The 23,465-nt window shown below is 30.9% G+C and overlaps 2 protein-coding genes across 2 annotated transcripts; one reads left to right on the top strand and one right to left on the bottom strand.

Annotated features, from left to right (window-relative positions):
- Positions 1-9,168: 9,168 nt before the first annotated feature.
- LOC120187839 (galactan beta-1,4-galactosyltransferase GALS1-like) lies at positions 9,169-11,571 on the bottom strand. The gene is made up of 2 exons (XM_039191440.1): positions 10,257-11,571; positions 9,169-9,973 (listed from the first exon to the last, which is right to left on the bottom strand). The coding sequence occupies exons 1-2, from the start codon at positions 11,435-11,437 to the stop codon at positions 9,574-9,576; spliced, it is 1,581 nt and encodes a 526-aa protein (XP_039047371.1). The 5' UTR covers positions 11,438-11,571; the 3' UTR covers positions 9,169-9,573.
- Positions 11,572-22,108: 10,537 nt separating this feature from the next.
- On the top strand, positions 22,109-22,547 carry LOC120187555 (arabinogalactan protein 23-like). The gene has a single exon (XM_039191260.1). The coding sequence runs from the start codon at positions 22,261-22,263 to the stop codon at positions 22,498-22,500; it is 240 nt and encodes a 79-aa protein (XP_039047191.1). The 5' UTR covers positions 22,109-22,260; the 3' UTR covers positions 22,501-22,547.
- Positions 22,548-23,465: the final 918 nt, after the last annotated feature.

Here is a 23,465-nt window from a genome sequence, read left to right on the forward strand (position 1 = left end):
TATCAATTCTACGTTGATCAAACGGTGGAGGTTGTTTATCAGAGTAGGATAAGTTGAAGCTTTAATTGGAGTTTGTCGATTCCAAGAAGATTTCGAGGAAAACCAAATCGGTTTTCTAGGAAAGGTAAGATTCGGTAAAATAATTTTAATTTTATATTGATACATTTTAATATTATAAATATTGGTAAATTATGCATTTAGTATCTAAACTACCAGTTTTGATCCATTTTAGTATCTAAACTTTCAATTTTTTCAAAACCATACCTAAAGTTTAATTTTTGTTTCATTTTAGTACTTGCAGTTAAAAACTTTAGTTTTTGTTTTCTTTTAGTACCCCATTCAAAATTAACGTTAAGTTTTGAAAAAAAATCAAAGTTTAGTTACTAAAACGGGTCAAGACTGATAGTTTAGGTACTAAATGCGTTAAGTTTTAATGGTGGAGTACTAAAATAAAATAAAAACTAAACTTTAGCTATGGTATTGAAAAAATTAAAAGTTTGATTACTAAAACGGATCAAAACTGATAGTTTAGGTATTAAATACGTAGTTTATCTTATAATTTTATATGATTCAATCTAGATCTATTCAAGGGCCAGATTATTTATCACAGCTCGAAAATTTTGTCTAAAGAAGATTTAAACAAAAGAGTTAAATGCACCATATGTCCTCAAAATAAGACCTTCATTTTAAATTAATCCCTAAACTTTTGAGTGTTCCAATTTTGTCCCTAAACTATAACTATCATTCTAAATTAGTCCTCAAACTTTTGAACCTTTCAATTTCATCCCCAAACTATGACCTTGAAACATTTTTTTAACATCCCAATTTCATCCCAAACTATACATATATACTAATTACATCCCTTGCTAATAAAATCAGTATGCCAAGTTATATTGTTATATATTTAGGGGGGAAAAGAAAAATTTAGGTTAAATTGTGGTTGAAACTAATTACATATGTGGATGGATTTGGGATGAAATCAGAATGTTCAAAAAGTTTGGGGACCAATTTAGAAAGAGGATCATAGCTTAGGAATAAAATTGAAATGGGCAAAAGTTTAAGGACTAATTTAGAATGAGAGTAATAATTTTGGGACGTAATTAGAATTTTCAAAAGTTGAAGGACCAATTTAAAATGATAGTTATAGTTTGGGGACACATGATGCAATTACTTCTTAACGAAAATATGTCTAAGTTGACTAAAGAGCCATGGAAGTCACTAAAACTACATAAGAACATAACTTGATTCAAACCCACTACAACAATGTTACTGAATATTTTCCAAATAAACAATAAATTGTTTCATATTATTCTTCAACATAAATACACAATCTTCTATATTTGTATATGTATCTGTATATAGTTTTATATATAAAAGCTTTGAGGGCATTTTGGATCACTGTCCTCTTCAATAAATTTGACATTGCTGCATATAGCTTTGGCTGGTCCTTGTTCTTGGTCCTTGAGGCTCACTTTTTGCAGCACAATCGCTTGGCAAGGATGGTTTGTGCTGCAATTGAAATTTATCGCAGCTTCGGTAGAACTCGTCCCGTTGACGTTACTGTACACCACGTTTTCAATCTGAAATGCCGAGCTCGGCAACAAATATTTAGAAAAATCAGTTGTTTGTTCTCTTTGGGACATATAACCAAACAATTGGTGTGCATGGAGTTGCTTTGTGCAAACCTGTTAATACCATGGTTTGCTTTGATCACAGTAGTTTTGGTCGATGATGATTGGGTTCAGTTTACTTTTTTCAACAACAAAAAAAAATTGATGTCTAACTAAAATGTTTGAAAATTCAGGAGACTTAATGAGAAATTTTAAAAATTATGGGAAAATTATAATGAAAAAACATTCAAAAATTTTAAAGTTTGATCTAAATTTCTAAAAAAAAAAAATTGGGGACAAAATAATTTTATTTGAAAAAATTAAGGGAAAATGGATAATCTTTCAATGGGTATAATACACTATTTCTAACTAAAATTTACTCTCTCTCTCTCCTATTTTAATCACTGAATTTTTAATTTTTCTAATTTACTCACTGAATTTTTGAATTACTCTTGTTTTGATGACTTTGAATTATTTTATTATTATTTTTGTATGATGTGGCATTTATTATTATTATTTAATATAAAAATAATTTTGAAGGTCGACAAGGGTGGTGATTATTTTAAGTCTTTTTAAATTTAATAATAAAAATATTATTTATTATTTATTTTATATTATATTATTTTCATATTTATTAATAATAAAAAATATCACACAATACAAAAAATAATCATTAATGGTCAAAATAGGAACAATTTGAAAGTTCAATTTACCTTAAATTAGAAAAATTGAAAGTACAATGAATAAAATATGAGAAAGAGTTATATTTAGTGAGGAAAATCAAACATAGTTAAATATAAAACTGTAATATAATATAAGTTCGAGTTAAAAGACCTAATTCTATGGCATGGACCGCATGTCATGTTAGTTGCTGCTTCATGTTGGGATTCGTTTATGATCAAGATACAATCATCATCTTCCATTAACAAAAACAAACATAACATCAAATGTTTTAGACTCGAAATTCGAATATCAACATATGTAAGTTTTATCAAACGAAAAATCGATATCGGTTCGTATTATGGAGTTGTTGAGCAGGATGGTTTGCGTGTTCGTGATGTGTATACCATTGGTGTTTGGGCTTTTCTTCGGGGCTATTATCGTGAAATCAGAAGCTCGAACACTGGTACATCATTCGAAAGAGACGTGAATTTGTTGAGCATCTTGGATGTTCAAGTTTTGAACTACCAAGTTTCTGTTTTTATAGAAGATGACAACCTGCAACATATATAGGGTTTTACAAATACCATTTATAAGTATAACATCAATTTTTTTCTAACACCCTTAACTCATAAACGTACTCGTATTCAAGTCAAAGATATCACTATAAGTAGTGTTTAAGTTAAACTCTGAATCCTAACTTATCTCTAAAACTATCTCCTAATGTGTAGAAAAGATGACTCATATCTTATCTAGGTCTCTAATCATGTATATAAAAATCCCATGTATCCTCTGTAATATGCAATTGTTCTTTGAATAAAAATAATTTCAGAATCGAAAAACACTGTTTACCAGAACTGAAAAACTTTATTTACCAGAACCGAAAAACTCTGTTTCTATATGGTATTAGTCACCGGCATCGTTCCCAGCCTTGTTATCGCCGCCGTTCATCATCATTTCGACCAGAAGTGTGCCTTTTGTGCACTGTCGTCATTCCAATTGTGAAATCCTATTAACACAACCCCTTCGCAGTGTCGTCTTTCTTGTTGTGCAACCAAAGAAGTACCACTTCTGTCGTAGCGTTGCTCTCCTTGTCGTACTGCTCTTGTCACACCACCGATCCAACGCTACTCTCATCACAGTGTAAGCCCTTCATGTTCTGCTGTTTGGTACATGTTCTATCGCTGTTCGTAACTGCCCAGCCAGCACTGTCTCCTCGTCGAATAACCCATTCGATACTTATCCTAGCGCTAATCTCCTTAAATCTCTGATTGCACTTATAATAGTGTTCCCTGCTAGTTCGCGACATATCCCAAGCTCTCAATTCCTCGATAGTCATGGCATATTCTTCTTCGTCCAACCTACCATCCGAGGCTGAAACTTCTATTGTTCGTATTATCATTCCGACTCAGTTTCCTCGTCCAATACTTGTTATTGTCTAAATGGTGAGAATTATATTGCCTGGTCTCAATCCGTGCATCGGTTCATCACCAGTCGCCGGAAACAACAATATCTCTCTGACAATATACAGGTCCCCAATCCATCTGATACCCATAACAACACTTGACTCTCCGAGAAAACTATGATTATGTTCTGGCTCCTCAACTCTATACTGCTTGACATTAGTGCAAACTTCATGCTCTACACCACCGCCTCAGAAATTTGGAATGTTGTCAAGAAGACGTACTCTAATCAGGAAAACTCATCCGCTCTGTTTGCCATTGAATACCGAATTAACGACTTGAAGCAGGGAGATCTCACTGTTATCCAATACTTCAATCAATTGTCTCGCTTATGGTAGCAATTGATCTGTTTGAGTCTCCTTATTGGCAAACCGGTACAGATGTCAACTCAACAAAGGGTTACTTAAAAAATGACGTATTTTTTAATTCATATCGGGACTGTTCATCTCTCTTGATGATATTCGTGGTCGGATTCTGGGCATCATGCCTCTTCTATCTCTTCGCGAGGTGTTATCTGAAGTTTTTTGCGAAGAAAGTTATCGATCTCTAATGTTTCCTCCACCCGTTGAAAGTTCTGCCTTAAATACCTATTCATTCGGCGACATCTATGTCAAGAAAGGTCGTCACTGGTTTGATAACTATCAGAAACCTGGTCATGTTCGTGATAAATGCTGGAAGCTCCATATCCGTCCAGTCAACTGGACTCCATCCAAATCCTCTTCGCGTCCATCTCACGGTAACTCTACTGTAACATTGGAGGGTGGTTCCTTTTCTTGTCAATAGTTGGACGATATACAACATATGTTTGGTCATTTACAAAGTCCTCCTGTTACTGAGTCCAAGTCTGCATGCACTGTTAGTGAAGGTAGTTATTCTTTTACCTTTGAAGAAATTACATCCAAGCTAGGTCTTCATAATATTTACTCCCCAGCTTGAGGGGGAGTGTAAGTAGTGTTTAAGTTAAACTCTAAATCTTAACTCATCTTTAAAACTATCTCTTAATTTGTAGAAAATATGACTCATATCTTATCTAGGTCTCTAATTCATGTTAATAAAAAAATCCCATGTATTATCTTGTGTAATATGCAATTGTTCTTTGAATAAAAAAAAATTCATAATCGAAAAACCCTGTTTACCAGAACCGAAAAACTCTATTTCTACAATCATATAAGTCATACAAAGAAAATATTGTTTAAAAATGGGTAAAATTTTGTTTCTTAAAAAATAAACCAATATAATTAAAATAATAACAATAACTAGTCATTTGAATATTCATTTAAAACTAAAATAAAATATGATTTAATAAAATACAATTTATATCTAATAACGTTCTTTTAATAAACTAGTGTATATAGAGTTCAAATCAAAATTTGTTCAGACATATTGAATCAGAGCATCAAAATATAAATATGTACATGTCAACTAAGAAATATCAAAATATCATAAAGATGTCATATTGATTCTTGTTGTCTGAACTGTATTTCAAAATATGGGATATTTGATCTGGATCCTTACTCCTCTATTGACTTCCCTTTACCTACGTGTGAAACAATCGCACGCTAAGTTTTCTACCTAGTGAGGCAACATAATAAATAAATAAAACTTTTAACATATAGAACATGTGATGTCATATAAAAAATTATTAAAATTAAACATGTATAAATTCAATTGCGAGAAATAAAATTATTTGTATATACTGGCAATTATAAATTTAACTGTCAGTTCAAAGTCCGTAATAAAAATTTTACTTAAACAGTCAACGGTACTGTGTAAAATCAATTATGTACTACTCTATTTCAATTCATATTATTTCCCGCTGTATCATCATGATAATATAAGGTACGCAAGTCATAAAACTAGTGTGTGCGTTATTTACAGTTTTATTATAAGTAACAGTTTACACTTACAGTGTCAGTAACAATAATGTATATGTATTGTAAAACACATTATCACTGTACTAGTTATCCGATAAGGATTTCACAATGTCACAACATCGTGAACCCACGGTGCACATATAGTGTCAGTATCAGTAATTAGTGAACAATAATCAATAATCACTCCACCTCATGACATGTCATTTGTACCACTAACTCTCAATCTCATACAATGGGCATAATTCAAAACCATATATTGTCCTCCATGTAAACATTCATATAATCGAATATAAATAAAAATTCATAAAAACTAATATTGAACAGTTATACCCAAAATATTCACATGCTATAAACATAAAATATCGTATAACATAGTTTGGGTAATTCGTGCCCAAAATCATATATAAAAAAATCTTTTAATAAATCAATATAAAAATATATATTTCATAACATAATTCAAATCATTTTATTCAAAAACATTCGAGGTTGACTCATCGTAAGCCGTCCTCCATTCGTGTATAAATAAGTTGCACTCACTACGCTTTATTGATACTATCGATTTACTCTCAAACTTTATCATTTCCATTTATCTCGCTTTGAACTTGTGAACGATTGCAATCTACATGAATATCAATTATCCCAACATAAAAATTTCGAACACGAATTAATATTTTTAACTGCTAATAATAAACTCGAGTTCGAATAAAATTCTAAAACAATTGTCATCATCGCAATTTTGATACTAATTTTTCTTCATCAATTGAAACTAACTTTAACTCTAAAAATATAACCTTTCAAATCCCTTAATTATCAATTATCACAAGAATTCACCTAACATTTCAAAACTTCACCTTTAACCACCATTCTACTTTTTCTTTAATATCAAACCCATCATTTTCTAAATTGCTCAAACTAGTCCCTTAACATTACTTTAATCCATTTCAATCATCACCAACCTTACACAGAAATTGGTGCTCCACTAGACAGGCGTCCAGTACCAATTCACGCCCAACAACTCCAAATTTTGAATTGAAAAAAACTAACATGTCAATCGTGCAATATATATATATATATATATATATATATATATATATATTCCAACTTTGCAATTAGCAATCTAAACTTTAAAACTCAACCATGGCCAAATACTTTGAAATTCCTAACCTAATGGTCTTCTATTTAATCCAATCACAATATAGTCATCAACATACCATTTCCAATTAATTTCCATAAATTCCAAAACCAAATTCAACCAATTTCTCACTCCCCAAGCTTATGGCCGAACACTTCACTATTATTTCTAAAAACTTTCAACCCAAATTCATATTGATATATTGTCCTACAACACTCCTAACACTCATTTCTAACTTTAATTCAATAAATTTCTTTGAATTCAAGTCTCCCCTTCATCCACATAAATCACCCACTACCACCATTCAAGCATGAAACCAAGAATTAATTACACCATCTTGTAGAGAAAATAGTGTAGGTGAATTTCTTATTTAACGATTTATTCCCAAAACTCACTAAATTGGATTAAAAATGAAAAATAAAAACTTACTCACCTTTGGATATGGAGTCACGGGAGAATGGAGAAGATGAGCTGAACTTCTTGAATTTTTTTCACAAAATATCTCTTTAAAAACCTATTTTAAAATGAATTAAAAACTCGTTTTAGGTCGTGTCAACATTACTTGTGCTTTTCTACTTGTTTTTCCATCCAACCAGATGTTGGCAATGTCATAATTTGATTAGAAGATTAAATTTATTGAATTAAATTAAAATTAAGACAAAAATAATAGAATATATAAGTATTGATGATTAAATATATAATTATAATAATTTTATAAATTGTCACGTCAATATTTTTTTAATATTAACGACATGTTACTTAATTGAATATAATAAAATAGTTAAGTAGTCTGATTGACAAAATTAAAAGATGAAGTATAAAAGTAAAAATAACTAAATAGTTGAGTGATTGATGATATAATTTACCTTTAAATTTTTAACTAAATTATAATTATACGTTGAATAATTTATAATTTTAATATTTTATATATTAATTTATCGGTGTTGATCGTTAATAATTTTTGTAGCTAGTCGCCGAGTGTTGAAGAATAATATTATGTGATAAACATGCTTTCACTTTTACAAACATTTTAAGCCTCTAAGATCTCACACATCATTGCTTAGATCGAGATGAATTGCTTTTACTTTATTATTATTTTATTAAAAGCAGTTATCATTAAACTAAATAAACATAAATTAACGACAAAAAGGATTGATTAGTGACTATTTATTACAATCTACCTTCAGATTTAATCAAACAAGAACATAACTTTAAGTGAACCTAGAGAATATAACAAGATAATATTTAATAAATATTTGCATGTGACAGCTTCATTGGAATCCCTACACGTGTCCGCCAGCCCGCAAATCATACCACTGCCACGTACGACCCATGCTCCCCGTCATAAAAACAGCCACGTGGCTGACGACAAATTTGCGTTCCACGACGACGGCGACGCCGTCAACCTGTCGTGTCGATAGGTTACAGACCCAGTCGTGGTCTACACTAAACCGAGTGGGACGAAGCCACGTGGGAGCTATGTAGAAACTTTCGGGAGTAAATTGTACAGCTCATCCAAGCACGTACATTAGACTTGTATTATTGTTTCTTTAATTTCAAGGTAAATAATTAGTCCGTATTTATTTAGACATTTCTCGAATTTAATACCACAAAATATAACAATAAATTTTTTAACTATTGAGATCGTGTGATTTATGATTATTCACTCGTGTATATAAGTATTAATTTTTAGGTAAAGTATATAAATAATTTTTTATTATAAGATATTATTTTATTTAATTTACTTATGTGATATGATAAAAAATGATTTCATAATCTTAAACGATTATTATATACTAATCATCATATTAACACTCAACTTAGACAACAATTAATTTTTTAACGAAAAATGATGAGTTTAAAACATAATGAATATTCAGATGATCATTTTATAACTTTTAATAGTAAAGTGATTTTAACAAAACAACATTATATAATTAAATGATCATTTTATAACTTTTTAATAATCAAAAAACTTAATACAATAATATCCTATAGTCAAATGACTATTAATTCGTGCCATATATTTATTTTTAATGGGTAAATTTTTCAACGAAATTTTTTTGTATATACAATACGTTAGACTCAAAGTCTGATAAAATAATATCAAATTACATACTATTTGAAATAATCTAATTAATAATAAGTTTCAATTTGATTTAATAAGATTAATTTTTATTAAAATTTTAAGTTTAATTTAGTTTTTATTTTAATTTAGAGTGAAATTATGTATAACTTCTCTAAATCTAGATCATGTTAAATTACTATGGAATTCCTCTATATTCAACTATTATTGAATCAAATGTTTGAATTGAAGAAATCGAAAATTGATGATCTGATTAATTTACCTATAACCCAATTTTTAACAAAAATGATTCAACTATTATCTACTAAAACTCTTAAACATAATTGATAGAGCACAATTAATCATATAAATAATTTATATTTATTATTAAAAGAATCAGAAACTATAAATTTATATCACTGATATGAATCCATAAAGCAAAAACATAAAAAGGAAGAAATTAAAAAATGTAAAGAAACTAAAGGTTACAAGTATTCCCACCATAGATAGAAGGATTAAAAATTAATTATTATAAAAGAAGAGGACCCTATGCGCAAATATGATACAAGTAAAACACTCACCTTCACAGCCAATACATCGGGGTCCCTTTCTTTCCAGCTTTTTCCCCATTTGTTTTTAGTACTTGTGGGGTCGAAACTCCAAAAATCCATGGCTGCAATGGAGGAGTAAAGCTCAAGCAACTCTCAATTCAATAGTGATGACAAATAAGCACGTGAGTTGATCCCCGAAAACGCTCGGCCGGATCGGATTAGTTTTGGGCCGAATCGATCTGGATCGTACCGATTCGGTCGTTGTGGGTTAAGGCTTCGGGTTTCTTCCCGATGGTCTTTAGCTCGAATTCTTTGACGGTGTTGGCTAGTTTCTTCATGTTGTCATCGTAGACGTAAGGCAGCTTGTTGAACCAATTGACATTGTTCTTCGCGGCGGCCGGTAGGTACTCCCGGCACAGCTCTTCGTGGAGTGTGATTGTGTTGTGGTAGTGGTAATAACTGATCTTCGCCTTCGTATTGTGTAATGTCTTCCCGATCACGTTCTCCGACATGTGTACACCGGCCGAGTATGCGTTTTTCGCCTGGATCGAGTATTTCCGATCACGCCGAATCTTGGTTCTCGAATCTCTGAAGAGTAGCTTCTCAAATCCCCATTGCCTGGCAAATCATACGAATCATATGAATCAATATCATACTAGTATGATTTGAAGCTCAGGACTAATTTGGTATCCGAGGATAAATTGGGGGATTTTAAGTGAGATTAACCCAATTTTTTATAATCTCTGCAACTAAGAACGGAGTATGCAATTCAATCCCAATCAAATGTACAGATCATTTCAATTTATTCTCCAGTGAATCAAAATGCGAATATCCCTTTATGGATCTAATCAAGGATAATCCAAATCCAGAAATTAATAGCAAAAAACGATGAGAAAATTACCTGGAATATTCTTGGGAAGAATCATTCAAACAGAGCATACTGGACATGGGATTCTGCTGAATCGTGAACTGGGTGTATCCCGAGAACTCATTCAACACCGATTCTAAAGAGTCCCCGTCGGGCAAATAGATATATTCATCGACGTCGAAGAAGAAAGTCCAGTTAGCTGCGTGTCGATATCTGTGCAAACAATCGTTCACCACCAAGAACTGGTTGTAATAGTACCCATCGTACTTGGATTGGCCCCTTATATCCTGAACCATGGCTCTCCCGGCTCGGACCCACGGCTCGAGAACCGCCATAACCTCCGGCGACGCCCCGCCGGCGTCGTGGAACACGAAATGGGAGCTGGGTCCGAAGAACCAGGCATGGTAAGCCATCCATTCACGGATCCGATCGGCGCTGAGATTCCCGTATAAAGAGGAACCACAGTACAAATACTCGTATTGATACGGCGGTTGGAATTTCGATTCGTTGTAAGATCCGGGCGATTCTTCTAGAGCCGTGAATTTCTCATACTTTCTCTGGGATTCGCCGTAGTAAGCATTCACCATCAGCTTCCCACCGGCGTTGTCTTGGTTCGGGTTGAACGGGAAGGTGCAGTTCACCACCACGACGGTGTAGACTCGACCGTATCCCCAGTCGGGTAGCATTTTGTAAGCTTTGGATCGGTAGGAAGATCCGTTGTTCGAGATCCACTCGCATTTGAACCACGGCTTGCCGAAGACGTGAATTGGCTTCGAAGCCAATCCGACCACTGCGAACGTCGTCGGTCCGCCTCTGTAAGCGCCCATCTGAACAAACAGAGCCGCCACGTTACCGTAAGCTTCGAAGACCCGCTTGTTCGGGTCCCTGGGTTTGGGTTTAGGAACGGAGTTGTACTTTTTAGCTATCGGGTTAGCCGTGTAAGGAAGTGAAACATTAGGGGACAGCAAACTCGTAGCGGTGGTGTTGGCAACGGCGGAGACAACGACGGAGGTGGTGAGAGGAGCGGTGCAAGGACGGGCGGTGGAGACGAAGTTCTGGTAGTAAGGAGGGAGATGCCAGAGGAACATAACTAAAGTAAACGATAACAATGTCGCGACTAATAGTTTTGTTTCGACGCAAACAAATAGTTTCCCGAAGGTTGTGGTGGCGGCGGCGGTGGAAGAGAGCGATGAGGGCGGTGGTTCCTTCCTCATCTTGGGTGTCGGTAGCGGCGGGGAACGGCGGTTGCTGAGGTGGTGAAATTAACAAAAAAACAAAGGAAAAAGCAAGGGTCAAGAGAAGATCGTACCGACACTATTTTTATGTATTTTATTTTGTTCTTCACTGGTGGTGGTGAGCTTACAACTTTCAATTGGCATCAAGACTTTATATATTTTGTAATCATCCATGATTTTTGAGTAAATTATACATTTAGCACCTAAACTATCATTTTTATTTTTTTTAATATCTATTTTTTTTATTTTTTTCACAACCATACAAAAAATTTAAATTTTGTTTTATTTTAGTACTCATATTCAAAATTTAATGTTAAGTTTTGAAAAATAGAAATATTATGTACTAAAATGGATAAAAACTGATGGTTTACGTACTAAAAGCATTAAGTTTTTATCGGTGGATACTAAAATGTTACAAAACTAAACACTAGGGGTGTTTTTGAAAAAAAGTAAAAGTTTAAATATTAAAACGAATTAAAACTGATAACTTCAGTACTAAATGTGTTGTTTAACTTTTTTTTATAACTTTAAATATTCTATTTATTAATCGATTAATTTAGATTGACATTAAAATTAATAAACGTGTAAAATACATTCGATTTTTAGCCATCCGACATTGACTTAAAACTTAATTTTTTTTATTCTCGTCTCAATTTCATAATTTAGTTCAATTTAATCGTAATCTTAAATTTAATCTTCAATCAATCAAAAAATTATAACAAAAAAATTGATCCATTTAATCCCGACTCGACTTTAATTTTTTTTAATAAAGTACTAATACATACTCATCTTAATTTTGATTTAAAAATAAACCCTTACCTCAAATAGGTCGAATTGAGTAAGAACAAGTCGAAATTAAAGAAAATTGTTATCTCTATTCGATACTATAAAGATTTATTACGTGAACAACTCTCCTAATTCAATTTATTTTATTTATAAAATCAAAATCAAGATAATTAAAATTATTTAAAAGATCTAATATTTTATTTTACTCGAGATAATTGATATTATGCATGAGGTGGTTGGGTCTTAGGCTGCTTTCATTCAACACTTTTTATCCTTTTTAGGTTTTCTTTTTCTACGAAGTTTCAATAGGGAGAGACTAAGTGGAATATTTTATTTTATTTGTAGTCAAAATACGCTGTCTTTATATTATATTAAATTATATCACATAAAATCGTATTGAACAAGATTTTGGGTTATAAAAATTAATTGGGAATATTGATGACGGTATCATTGAGAAAATTTAATCCTTGCATTACATGTATAGATATGTATAAATTGAGTCGTAAATTTTCACCCTAAATCTGAATTTAATATTATCGTTAAAGAATTTTATATAAACTCGAATTAAAAAACAGTGATATTGACTCAAGTTTAGACTATACCTGATCTGATGCTCGATCCCATTTTTGGATAAAAAAATCTATTCATAAATATATAAAAGATAATTAGACTCTTATTTGGGTCGGGTCATACATTTTCACCCTAAATTTGAATTTAATATTATCATTAAAAATTGATATAAACTCGAATTAAAAAACGATGATATTGAGTCGGGTCGAAACCTACTGCCATGTCTATCTCTTAATTTCTAATTACAAGTAAACTGTAGATTTAGTTCATATTATTAAATAAGATCATTTTACACCCTTATAATTATGTCACACTAGACTTTTAAAATTAAAAAAAGTACAGAGATTAAAATTTAATGAATTAGAATGTGAGGACTATATCTATAATTTAATCATAATTAAGAGTAGACGCATATAGGCATATAGCTTCATAGGGGCCAAATGCGTACTCATTATTTTAGATTAGATATTAAATATAATTCAATATATTAAATGAATAAGAAAAATAAAAAATTTCGCATACTCATTATAATAAATATAGTATGCTTTCATATTATATATATACCTCGTGGACATTATTATAAAATAATATTAATATCAACACAAAAATATATTATAAAAGATTAATATAATGAAGCATAAACTTGTGCATGCCAAGACATCCCAAATTTATGACAATAATTACTTTTAATTATTGTCACCTTTTTAATTTGACATTAATATTTTTTTTGTTAATTATGGTGTTAATTAGTAATTTATATTTAAATTACATTTTTAATTTAAGTAATTGGATATTAATTTAATTAAAAACTTAAAAAAATTTATTTAATGATATAATAAGATTATTTATTTCTCCACTTAAGATTACTAGTTCAAGTGGTAAGCAATTTGATATCATCAAAGAGGTCTTGAGTTTGAAGTTTTATATATGCATAAAATTTTCACCGACCCACACACAGAAATCAAATGCACGATACTGATCAGTTCGAATTAATCTGGTTGAAACCCAAAGAATCGAGAGAATAACAAAAAGAATAATTTTAATAAATATATTTTTATATAAAATATTTTATTTTCTTACGTGGTTAATTTGTATGAAAAAGGTTGAAATTAGGAGTCAAATCTAATAATTAGATTCTAATGTCTTTTAATTTTGGTAATGAAAAGTGATTAATGAGGTGTCGGTGGTTACAAATGATAAAATCAAAGATATTCGTTAATAACGAGGGTAAGTTACTTTATATTTTGTATTGATTTTAGTATTGGAATTTGAAACGTTTTAATGTAAATATTAAAGTTTGATTAAATTTAAATTTATACAGACCAAACGAATTTAATAATTAAAAAATTATAAATTCGAACTCAAATGTATTTTAAAAAAATATGTATCAAAACCAATATTATATGTGGGGACACTTATCCATTTGGCCTGTTCCTATACCGGAAACTTTAGAAAGGTTTTACTACTTAATTACAATAATTGAATTAGCTCTCATAACTATTCATTAGGTTCTAAACTCGTCATTTTTAGTTAAAAATTGATGGTATTTTGAGTTGAATGTGAACATATTGATTGTGATATGATAAAATTTGATATCAGAATCTCAAACGACTATCATATCTCAGTTATTAATGTTAATGTCCAACTTAAACAACTACCAATTTTTAATGAAAAATGACGATTTTATAACACAATAAATAGTCAATTGATCATTTTGTAACTTTTAGTTGGGACCTAACAAAGTAATATTCTATAGTCAGAGGTCTATTTTGTAACTTTTAATAGTCGAATAACTTAATAAAGTAGTACCCTATAATCGAGGGCCATTCGTAGTTTAATAGAATGAAGTACTAGATTCTTTAAGTAAAATTAACGGTTCAAATTTCAGATTTTGTGAATGGAATAAACTATACCAAATTATCCATAAATAAACATTTATAATAATCGATTCAAAACTGGAATAAACTATATATAAACAAGAGAAAATAACCTCAATGACAAAAAATGCCTTATAATATACGATTTTAACCAACTTTTTTTGGATTTGCCAAAATGACCAACTAAATCGCAATGCGATCGATAATTCGCAACGCGATCTCCGGTATCGCAAATCAGTTTCCAGATTCGCAACGAGAACTTCGACTATCGCAATGCGAACTTCGACTATTGCAATGCGAATATGTAAATCGCAATGCGAACTTGGACTATCGCAACACGATTTACATATTCGCATTGCGATAGTCGACTATCGCATTGCGATTTACATATTCGCATTGCGATAGTCCAAGTTCGCAAGGCGATAGTCGAAATTCGCGTTGCGATTTATTCCAAATTCGTTGCGATAGTCCAAAATCGCAACGACTGGTGGTATTGCATTTGTTTCTTAAGAATTTTCTCTAAAAAGATAGTATTCGCGCGGACGTGTCGAAGACACGTATTACCCCGACCCGACCCGACCCGAGACGAGACGGCGGCGGCGACGGCGCGCGATAGTCCCCCTTGTTCTCTATCACTCAACAAGGAAGTGGGAAAACCAAGCCTTAAATACCATTCCCAATAGTATTTCCAATACTATGTGGTATTGAGCATTACCAACACTTGTTCCCAATACTATGTGAGATTGAGCCTTAAATAGTGATATTATTTTTGAATGTTTTGCTTAAAATTGTAATAATCGCGATTGATTGTAGATTGACTTTTAATTATGACAAATTTAATCGTATAATACTAATGCAATTGGTTGTTGATTCAGTTGTTTTAAGGTGTATGATTGTTAATTGTTTCCTGAATAATCACATTGTATTGGAAACAAGTGTTGGGAATGATATTTAAGGTTTGGCTTTCCCACTTCCTTGTTGAGTGATAGAGAACAAGGGGGACTCTCGCGCGCGCCGCCGCCGCCGTCCGTCTCGGATCGGGTCGTGGTCGTGGTCATACGTGTCTTCGACACGTCCGCGCGAATACTATCTTTTTAGAGAAAATTCTTAAGAAACAAATGCAATACCACAAGTCGTTGCGATTTTCGTTGCGATTTTGGACTATCGCAACGAATTTGGAATAAATCGCAACGCGAACTTGGACTTACATATTCGCATTGCTATAGTCGACTATCGCATTGCGATTTACATATTCGCATTGCGATAGTCTAAGTTCGCATTGCGATAGTCGAAGTTCGCGTTGCGAATCTGGAAACTGATTTGCGATACCGGATATCGCATTGCAAATTATCGATCGCATTGCGATTTAGTTGATCATTTTGGCAAATCCAAAAAAAGTTAATTAAAATCGTATATTATAAAACATTTTTGATCAATGAGGTTATTTTCTCTATAAACAATTTTAGTATTGTGAATGGAATAAACTAGGTTGTATTATGAATGGAATAAACTATATTAAATTGTCCATAATAAACACTTATAATACCCGATTCTAGTGTTGTCCATAAATAAACATTTATAATACCCGATTCAAAACGCAAGAATCCTCGTCAAAGATGAAATTACAATTAAAAAAATTCACACGACAAGTCTCTAAATATAATTTCTTTTAAAAGTATGCCACTAAATTATTAAATTCATAAATTATTTCAAATTTAAATAAGAATCAAATTGATAGGATTTTCAATATTGATAATTTCTTTTGGAATTGTCTCGAATTATGATCAATCTGATATAATGTGTATGTTCTAGGGACTAAAACTATCATTATACCAATATCACATCACCCTTTGCATTAAGTCTACGGTAACGGGTGACCAAAACAAAAATTAACATTAGGTATGAATTTTTTTAAAAAAATTAGGTAACTAAAACACAAAAGCAATAATATAATTTGAATTTTTTTATGTTTAGTCTCGATTTTTTTTATTTCTTCAAATCATCTTTCGTTTTAAGTATATTTTTATCATATTCAAAACTCATCTTCCTCAATCAATATATAATACATTTGAAACTTCAATTATTTTTTGAACAATAATTTTTCTCCTTTTAAATTTAGTCTCTCAAATTTATATATATTTTTTTCAATTCCATCATTTGATTGCATCTCTCTGCAAATCCTTTCTTTTAATTAATTTCGTGATTCTTTTATACTTCAGTCAATACTTTGTCCTCAAAATCTGTTATTTAAAAAATAACATTATAAATATATTATATAATTTAATCATATTTGATTATGAAATGATATTACAAACGTTACTTACACGTCTAAAAAATAATATGAAATGACATATACATTTATATATGATTAAAAAGATTCATTTTATTTAAAACTAATGAGTTATATAACACTATATATAATTAATTTAAATTTAAATAAAATTTTAAATAAATACATTCGATTCAATTAAACTCAACTCGAGTTTCATAAATTTAATATCAATTGACTTTACTAACAATTGACTTTACTAAATAAAATGGAACTACTAATTACGAAGATCATATTCTCATTTATTTTCATTCCAATTGTATTTAAAATAAATTACATATTTAGTACCTAAACTGTTAATTTTTCTCTTTTTAATACTTAAATTTTTAATTTTTTTCAAAATCACACCTAAAGTTTAGTTTTTGTTTTATTTTAGTATTCATCGTTAAAAACTTAACGCGTTAGTACTTAAGCTATCAGTCTTGGTCCATTTTAGCACCTAAACTTTAAAAAAATCAAAACTTAATTTTAATTTTTGAAGGTGGGTACTAACATGAAAAAAAAAAAACAAAAATTTTGGTGTAATTTTTTAAAAAATTGAAAGTTAGTTATTAAAACAGATTAAAACTGATAGTTTAGGTACTAAATACATAATTTACCCTTGTATTTAGTGGGGTTTACTGCGAAAGAATCAAGGGTAAACTATGAATTTAGTACATAAACTGATAGTTTAAGTATGTTTTAGTACCTAACTTTCAATTTTTCATAATCATACATATTTTTTAGTTTTTTGTTTATTTTAGTATCCCACGGTTAAAAACTTAACACGTTTAGTACCTAAACTATTAATTTTGGTCTGTAGTACCTGATCTATCAATTTTTTTTAAAAAAATTAACATTAAATTTTGAACGTTTGTACTAAAATGAAGCAAAAACTAAACTTTAGATATAATTTTAAAAATTTAAAAGTTTATATACTAAAACGAATTAAAATTGATAGTTTTGATACTAAATTCATAATGTACCCAAGAATCAAATTGTGATAACATTGTAATCAGCGAAGAAATTGATTCTGAAAATTATATGCCCTATGATGACGGAACATATAATCTGGCTACAACTTTCATAAATTCATCGCCACTAACACTGATTCAAGTATATTATCTTTTTTTCCGAATTTATTAATCAAAAATTGATTAAAGATAATAATATTATTTTTCCGAATAAACTGATATTACTTTGTAATCAGATCGAACTATCTTTGATATTAATTTGATTTGAAACATAATTTTTTTGATTTTTCAAATTTTCATTCGTTTTAAATTTATTTATAAACTTGTTCCTTGTACGTAAAATTTCAATTCATTTTTACAACAAATTTTTTTCTTTTTACAATTAATCTGTTGATTATTTTATTCAATTTATAAATATTTTCTTCCAATCAATTTGCATATTAACAAAATTTGAGTATATTGCATATTAACAAAATTTGAGTATCAATTTGATAAAAAAATAAAAAAAAATCACTAAATTCAAAATTGGATAAATTACAAATTTGATAACTGAACTTTAATCTCTCTTCTATTTCACTCATTGTATTTTAAATATTTTCAATTTTCTCAGTACGTTGGGTTTTTTAGTCATTGTATTTTAAATATTTTAAATATAGTTGTAAAGCGACGTCGTTTTGATTAAAATTTAACAACGGAGTGAGATTAAAGTTCAATAAGGAAAATTGTAAAGTTTAGTGATGAAATTTGTAATTTACCCTTCAAAATTCAATAAGGTAAATTTGTAATTTACCCTTCAAAATTCAAGTGTCAATTTAGCTAATTACATAAGTTGGTTCATTGATTAAAACTTAATCAGTTAAGCTTAATAAGGACAATGCAAAAAGTCTATAATATAATAAGAAAATAGATATATTACAATCAAAGAATCAACTTCATTGCAATGGAGGAATGAAGTAACAAAGAATGAAACCTCACACAAACACTCAAAATCAACACCAAAAAAGAAATGAAATTCAATTCTTCAAGAAAGCAAGAGAGACGATCAACGAAAAACAAACAGCAGCGCCAGAAACGGTCACGTAGAATCCAGCACCGGCGTCTGGTGCCGGAGAAGGGGATGGAGCCTCACTAACTTGCGCCGATGCGGCGGCGGTTAAGATTGCCATAACTAGAGCAACCAAAAAAGCCTTCAAGATGCTAACTCGAGCCATTTCTGAATAAGAGAGAAGCTGAGGAGATTGTATATCTTTTCTTCTGGAAATTGCGAGAAAATTTTGTTTGTTTGGCGTTTGGGCAAGGAAAGTAGAGTATTTATAGGAAGGGAGCAGCGCGTTGGGCCTACTGACAGCTGGGTAATTTAGAAGGAAAGTATTCAACGTTCACATAACGGCTAATACAAATTGGTTCATCTAACGGCTAGTAAATTAAACGTTCCCAAAACATTCATAAATTTATATTATTATTTGCAACTTTGTCGTCATAACGTGCACATAACGGCTAATACAAATTGGTTCATCTAACGGCTAGTAAATTAAACGTTCCCAAAACATTCATAAATTTATATTATTATTTGCAACTTTGTCGTCTCCGTTAAATGACAATGTCCGTTAAATGAAATGCCCCCAATGGAAGGTGAATGAAATGATAAGTATTTGATTCACGAAATATAATATTATTTTTTGAAATATAATATTATTTTTTGAAATAATATTATCAAAATATTATATTATTTAAAATATTATTGGTAATGTTATATTACTTTGTTTGATTTATTTGACATGAATATAAGATTACAATGTTTGGTTGAAAAAAATATGTAATTTACTAAATTATCCTGAGATATATTTTTCTTTAACAAATTGAATTCTCATTATTAAAGTTAAAATATTTACATGAAAGCTCGTAGAAAATATTTTTTTATTTTTAATTTTAATATTTTTAATAAAATCTCTACACAAATAACTTAATATATATATTTTATGGGAGATGTACATACTTACAATGATATAAGTATGTGTTTATTTTTAGGTTGAGAGATTTACATACTTACACCGGTGTAAATGTGTGTTTATTTTTAAGTTGGAAGATGTGCATACTTACACCAGTATAAATATGTGTTAATTGTTATACTTTTTTTATTTATGCTACAAGTATGGGTCATATCAAATTATATGATAAAATTAATAGAAAATACTAAAATTATATAATAAAAAATCCTTTTATGAAAATTAATCCTAAATAATGCACTTAATAAAACATATACAAAATATAAAATTTGAATTGAACACATACGTAAAAATAATCAAAATAAAATAAAAATTTGACATATTTTTATTTTTTATGCATCATATTATTTTACAATAAGTATTAAAAAGTTCTTAAATCATTAATAAATAAATAAAATAGATTTATACTTGTGTAATTATATAAAAAAGAATGATCATTTTGAACTAGTTATATTATTTAAGGGGCATTATTATCCAAAGGGGAGGAGATTATCTAATACCTAATAAAATTCGGGATTCCTGGTAATGCAAGGTAAAAAAAACACTGTATGTAGCGTTTCATTATCTCCTCGTGGGAATGCTTTTAAATCAAACATAGCAATGTTAAAAGTTTATTCCAATTGATAATAATATTTTTCTTGATCTAAACGCCGCTAAATATATATGGAGACGAGCCCGAAACATCTCTTTAGTGTTTCATCTGCCTGTGACTCTTAATGTCTAATACTTGATCAAACTATAATAAGTATTGGAAGAATGTTTGGATCCTCCAAGTCCCGCAACGAATCTATTGGCGGATGTATGTTGAACATGTCCATCCTGGAATCCGGATTTATTTATGTTAATTGTTCATTTTATTAAAACTGACTATTAAAATTTTATTTGTGTTCACTCTGAAATCCAAATTTCTTTTTGTTAGTCGTTCATTTTACTAAAGGTGCTCATCCTGAAATTTTATTTGTGCATATCCCATACGAAAATTTTTCGTTATTAATACATGTGCCAATAAGAAAGGTGCCCTTTCTTTGAACTTGTTCCCTCCCACGATCATGCTGCTCTTGTTTTAGACCCTCCACCTCCGCCTGTTCAAAATCTCGTTATAAGAGATATTGAATACTCTTTAGTTACAAGAATGGTGTAATCAGCCGATACTCTTTCTATTAAAAAAATTCATAAATTTATTAGAAGATTCAAATATAATTCAGGTAAAAAAACATCTGTTGAGTAATCAAGCAAGCTCTAAAAATCAGTACACACTTTTATTCAACCAATAAAAGATGATTACAAGCCTTACAATCCCTGCACCTTATATACCAGCTTTACTAAGCTTAAACTGCTTAACAAAATTTCATAACAGCAATATATTACGTTAACCAACTAGCTTCTAGACTCTTATTAATTCTAGAATCATCTCAATCATATCATGCATGAGCATGCATGGAAGCACTCCTGGGACTGTTGCATACATATGCAGTGCAGTAACTCTCAACAACATCAGAGGATGAATTTTTTAAGTCAGTCACTAGAAAAAAGCACGAAGTTTTTTACTTTTGAAAAGAAATCAACCCGCCTTCGTATTATTTTTTTTCTCTAATGTGATATTATAACTTAGAAAATAAGATTAATGTGACCATTTGATCAAGGTTTTTTGTCGTTAACCATCACAATGCTAATGTGACAGTTCACCGTGTTAACGTGACAGTCCATCTGCCTAGTTTGAGTTACCAATTTAACCCTCTTCCATGTTATCCGTCAAGTTATCAACTACAGTAGATTGTCACGTCAGCATTGTGGATCGCCATGTCAGTATTGTAGACTGTCATATCAGCACTGTGAACTATCACTTCAACACTGTGAATTGCTACTTCAACACCGTAACTATCAATTACGAAAAATATTGGTCAAAATACTACATTAAATTTATTTTATGAGTTGAATGTCTTCATTGTAATTTTTTAAAGTACAACCTATGTAAGATTTAAAACCCCTTATTTAGGGGGGGACTCGGTAAAATCGATAAAAATGTATTCAAAAGTTTAGCCGACGAAACGTGTAAACTTTTTTGCCGACGAAATCGGCAAGCAGTTTCGTCACTAAAAATAGCCACAGATATAACTTATAAAACCACCTACCACACCACCGTTCTCCTCAGACCTGCAACCACAAAGCAAATAACAAAAAGGAACACCGACGAAAATCCGTCACCGATAAAAAGGCAGGTCTCTCTCTTCTTTTTTCGGTGAGTTTTTTCTTTCAAGCAAACCTTCTTTTCCTGCACGCCATGGACATGAAGAAGGTTTCCTGCGCCATCATCGTCGCCGCAGCCTCAATGAGCGCCGTCATGGCCTCCGGCGCCGCCCCGGCTCCTACCCCTTTGGCAGATGGCCTAGCTCCAAACGCCTCCGCCTCATCCATGGCACCTGCACCCGGCAGTGAATCCGGCGCTGCCGCCACCTTGCCGGTGCTTGGATCTCTTGTTGGGGCCTCGATCGTTTCTTTTCTCTCATACGTCCTGCAGTAAGCTTTTCAATGCATGAAAATGAACGAGCGGATGTTGAAGGAGATAATGGAGCTCTGATTTATAATATAAACTTTTTATTACATTTATATTGTCACTTGGTGCTCGATTGTTGAAGAATTTATGTTTATGATATTATATTTAAATGAGTTTTGAACAATTTCTTCATTTGAGTTGCAAAATAGAATCATAAAATATATATTCAACAAGTATGATATTATATATTTTATGATATAATGAATAGATGGAATGAGTTTTTTTTTTTTTTTGGATGGCTCTGGTTTTAAGGTTTCGTTTTAATTAATTTGAATCGATTTCGATCGTATATTTGATTTTGATGGGTGATTATTCTAATGAAAACTTTCTGCATATACTAAGAATTGATCTTGAGATCTTACTTAAATTATATCAAATTAATTATCACGTGAATTAACCCGACTTGTGAATGATTTATCTTTTGAATCTAAGTAAAATAGAGGTTGAATTTCAACTAGGAAAATTAAAAAGAGAAAATAACCTCAGTGACCAAAAATCCCATATAATATACGATTTTAACCAACTTTTTTCGGATTTGCCAAAATGACCAACAAAATCGCAATGCGATCGCTAATTCGCAACGCGATCTCCATTATCGCAAATACGCGTTGCATTTTCGCAATGCGATAGTTGAAAATCGCGTTGCGATGGTCTACAGTATCGTTGCGATTTTCCCAATTCGCAATGCGAATAAGTAAATCGCAACGCGAATTGGGAAATTCGCAATGCGAATAAGTAAATCGCAACGCGAATTGAGAAAATCGCAATGCGATACTGACTATCGCAATGCGATAATAAAAAATCGCAACGAGATACTTACTTTCGCAACGCGATACTGACTTTCGCAACGCGATAATACATAATCGCAATGCGATTTTCAAAGCGCCATTAGTATCCTGGCCAAGTATTTTATTTTTAAATTCCAAACATGA

This window comes from Hibiscus syriacus, unplaced genomic scaffold (assembly GCF_006381635.1).
Source record: "Hibiscus syriacus cultivar Baekdansim isolate YM2019G1 unplaced genomic scaffold, ASM638163v2 tig00004041_pilon, whole genome shotgun sequence".
NCBI classification, from domain to species: domain Eukaryota; kingdom Viridiplantae; phylum Streptophyta; class Magnoliopsida; order Malvales; family Malvaceae; genus Hibiscus; species Hibiscus syriacus.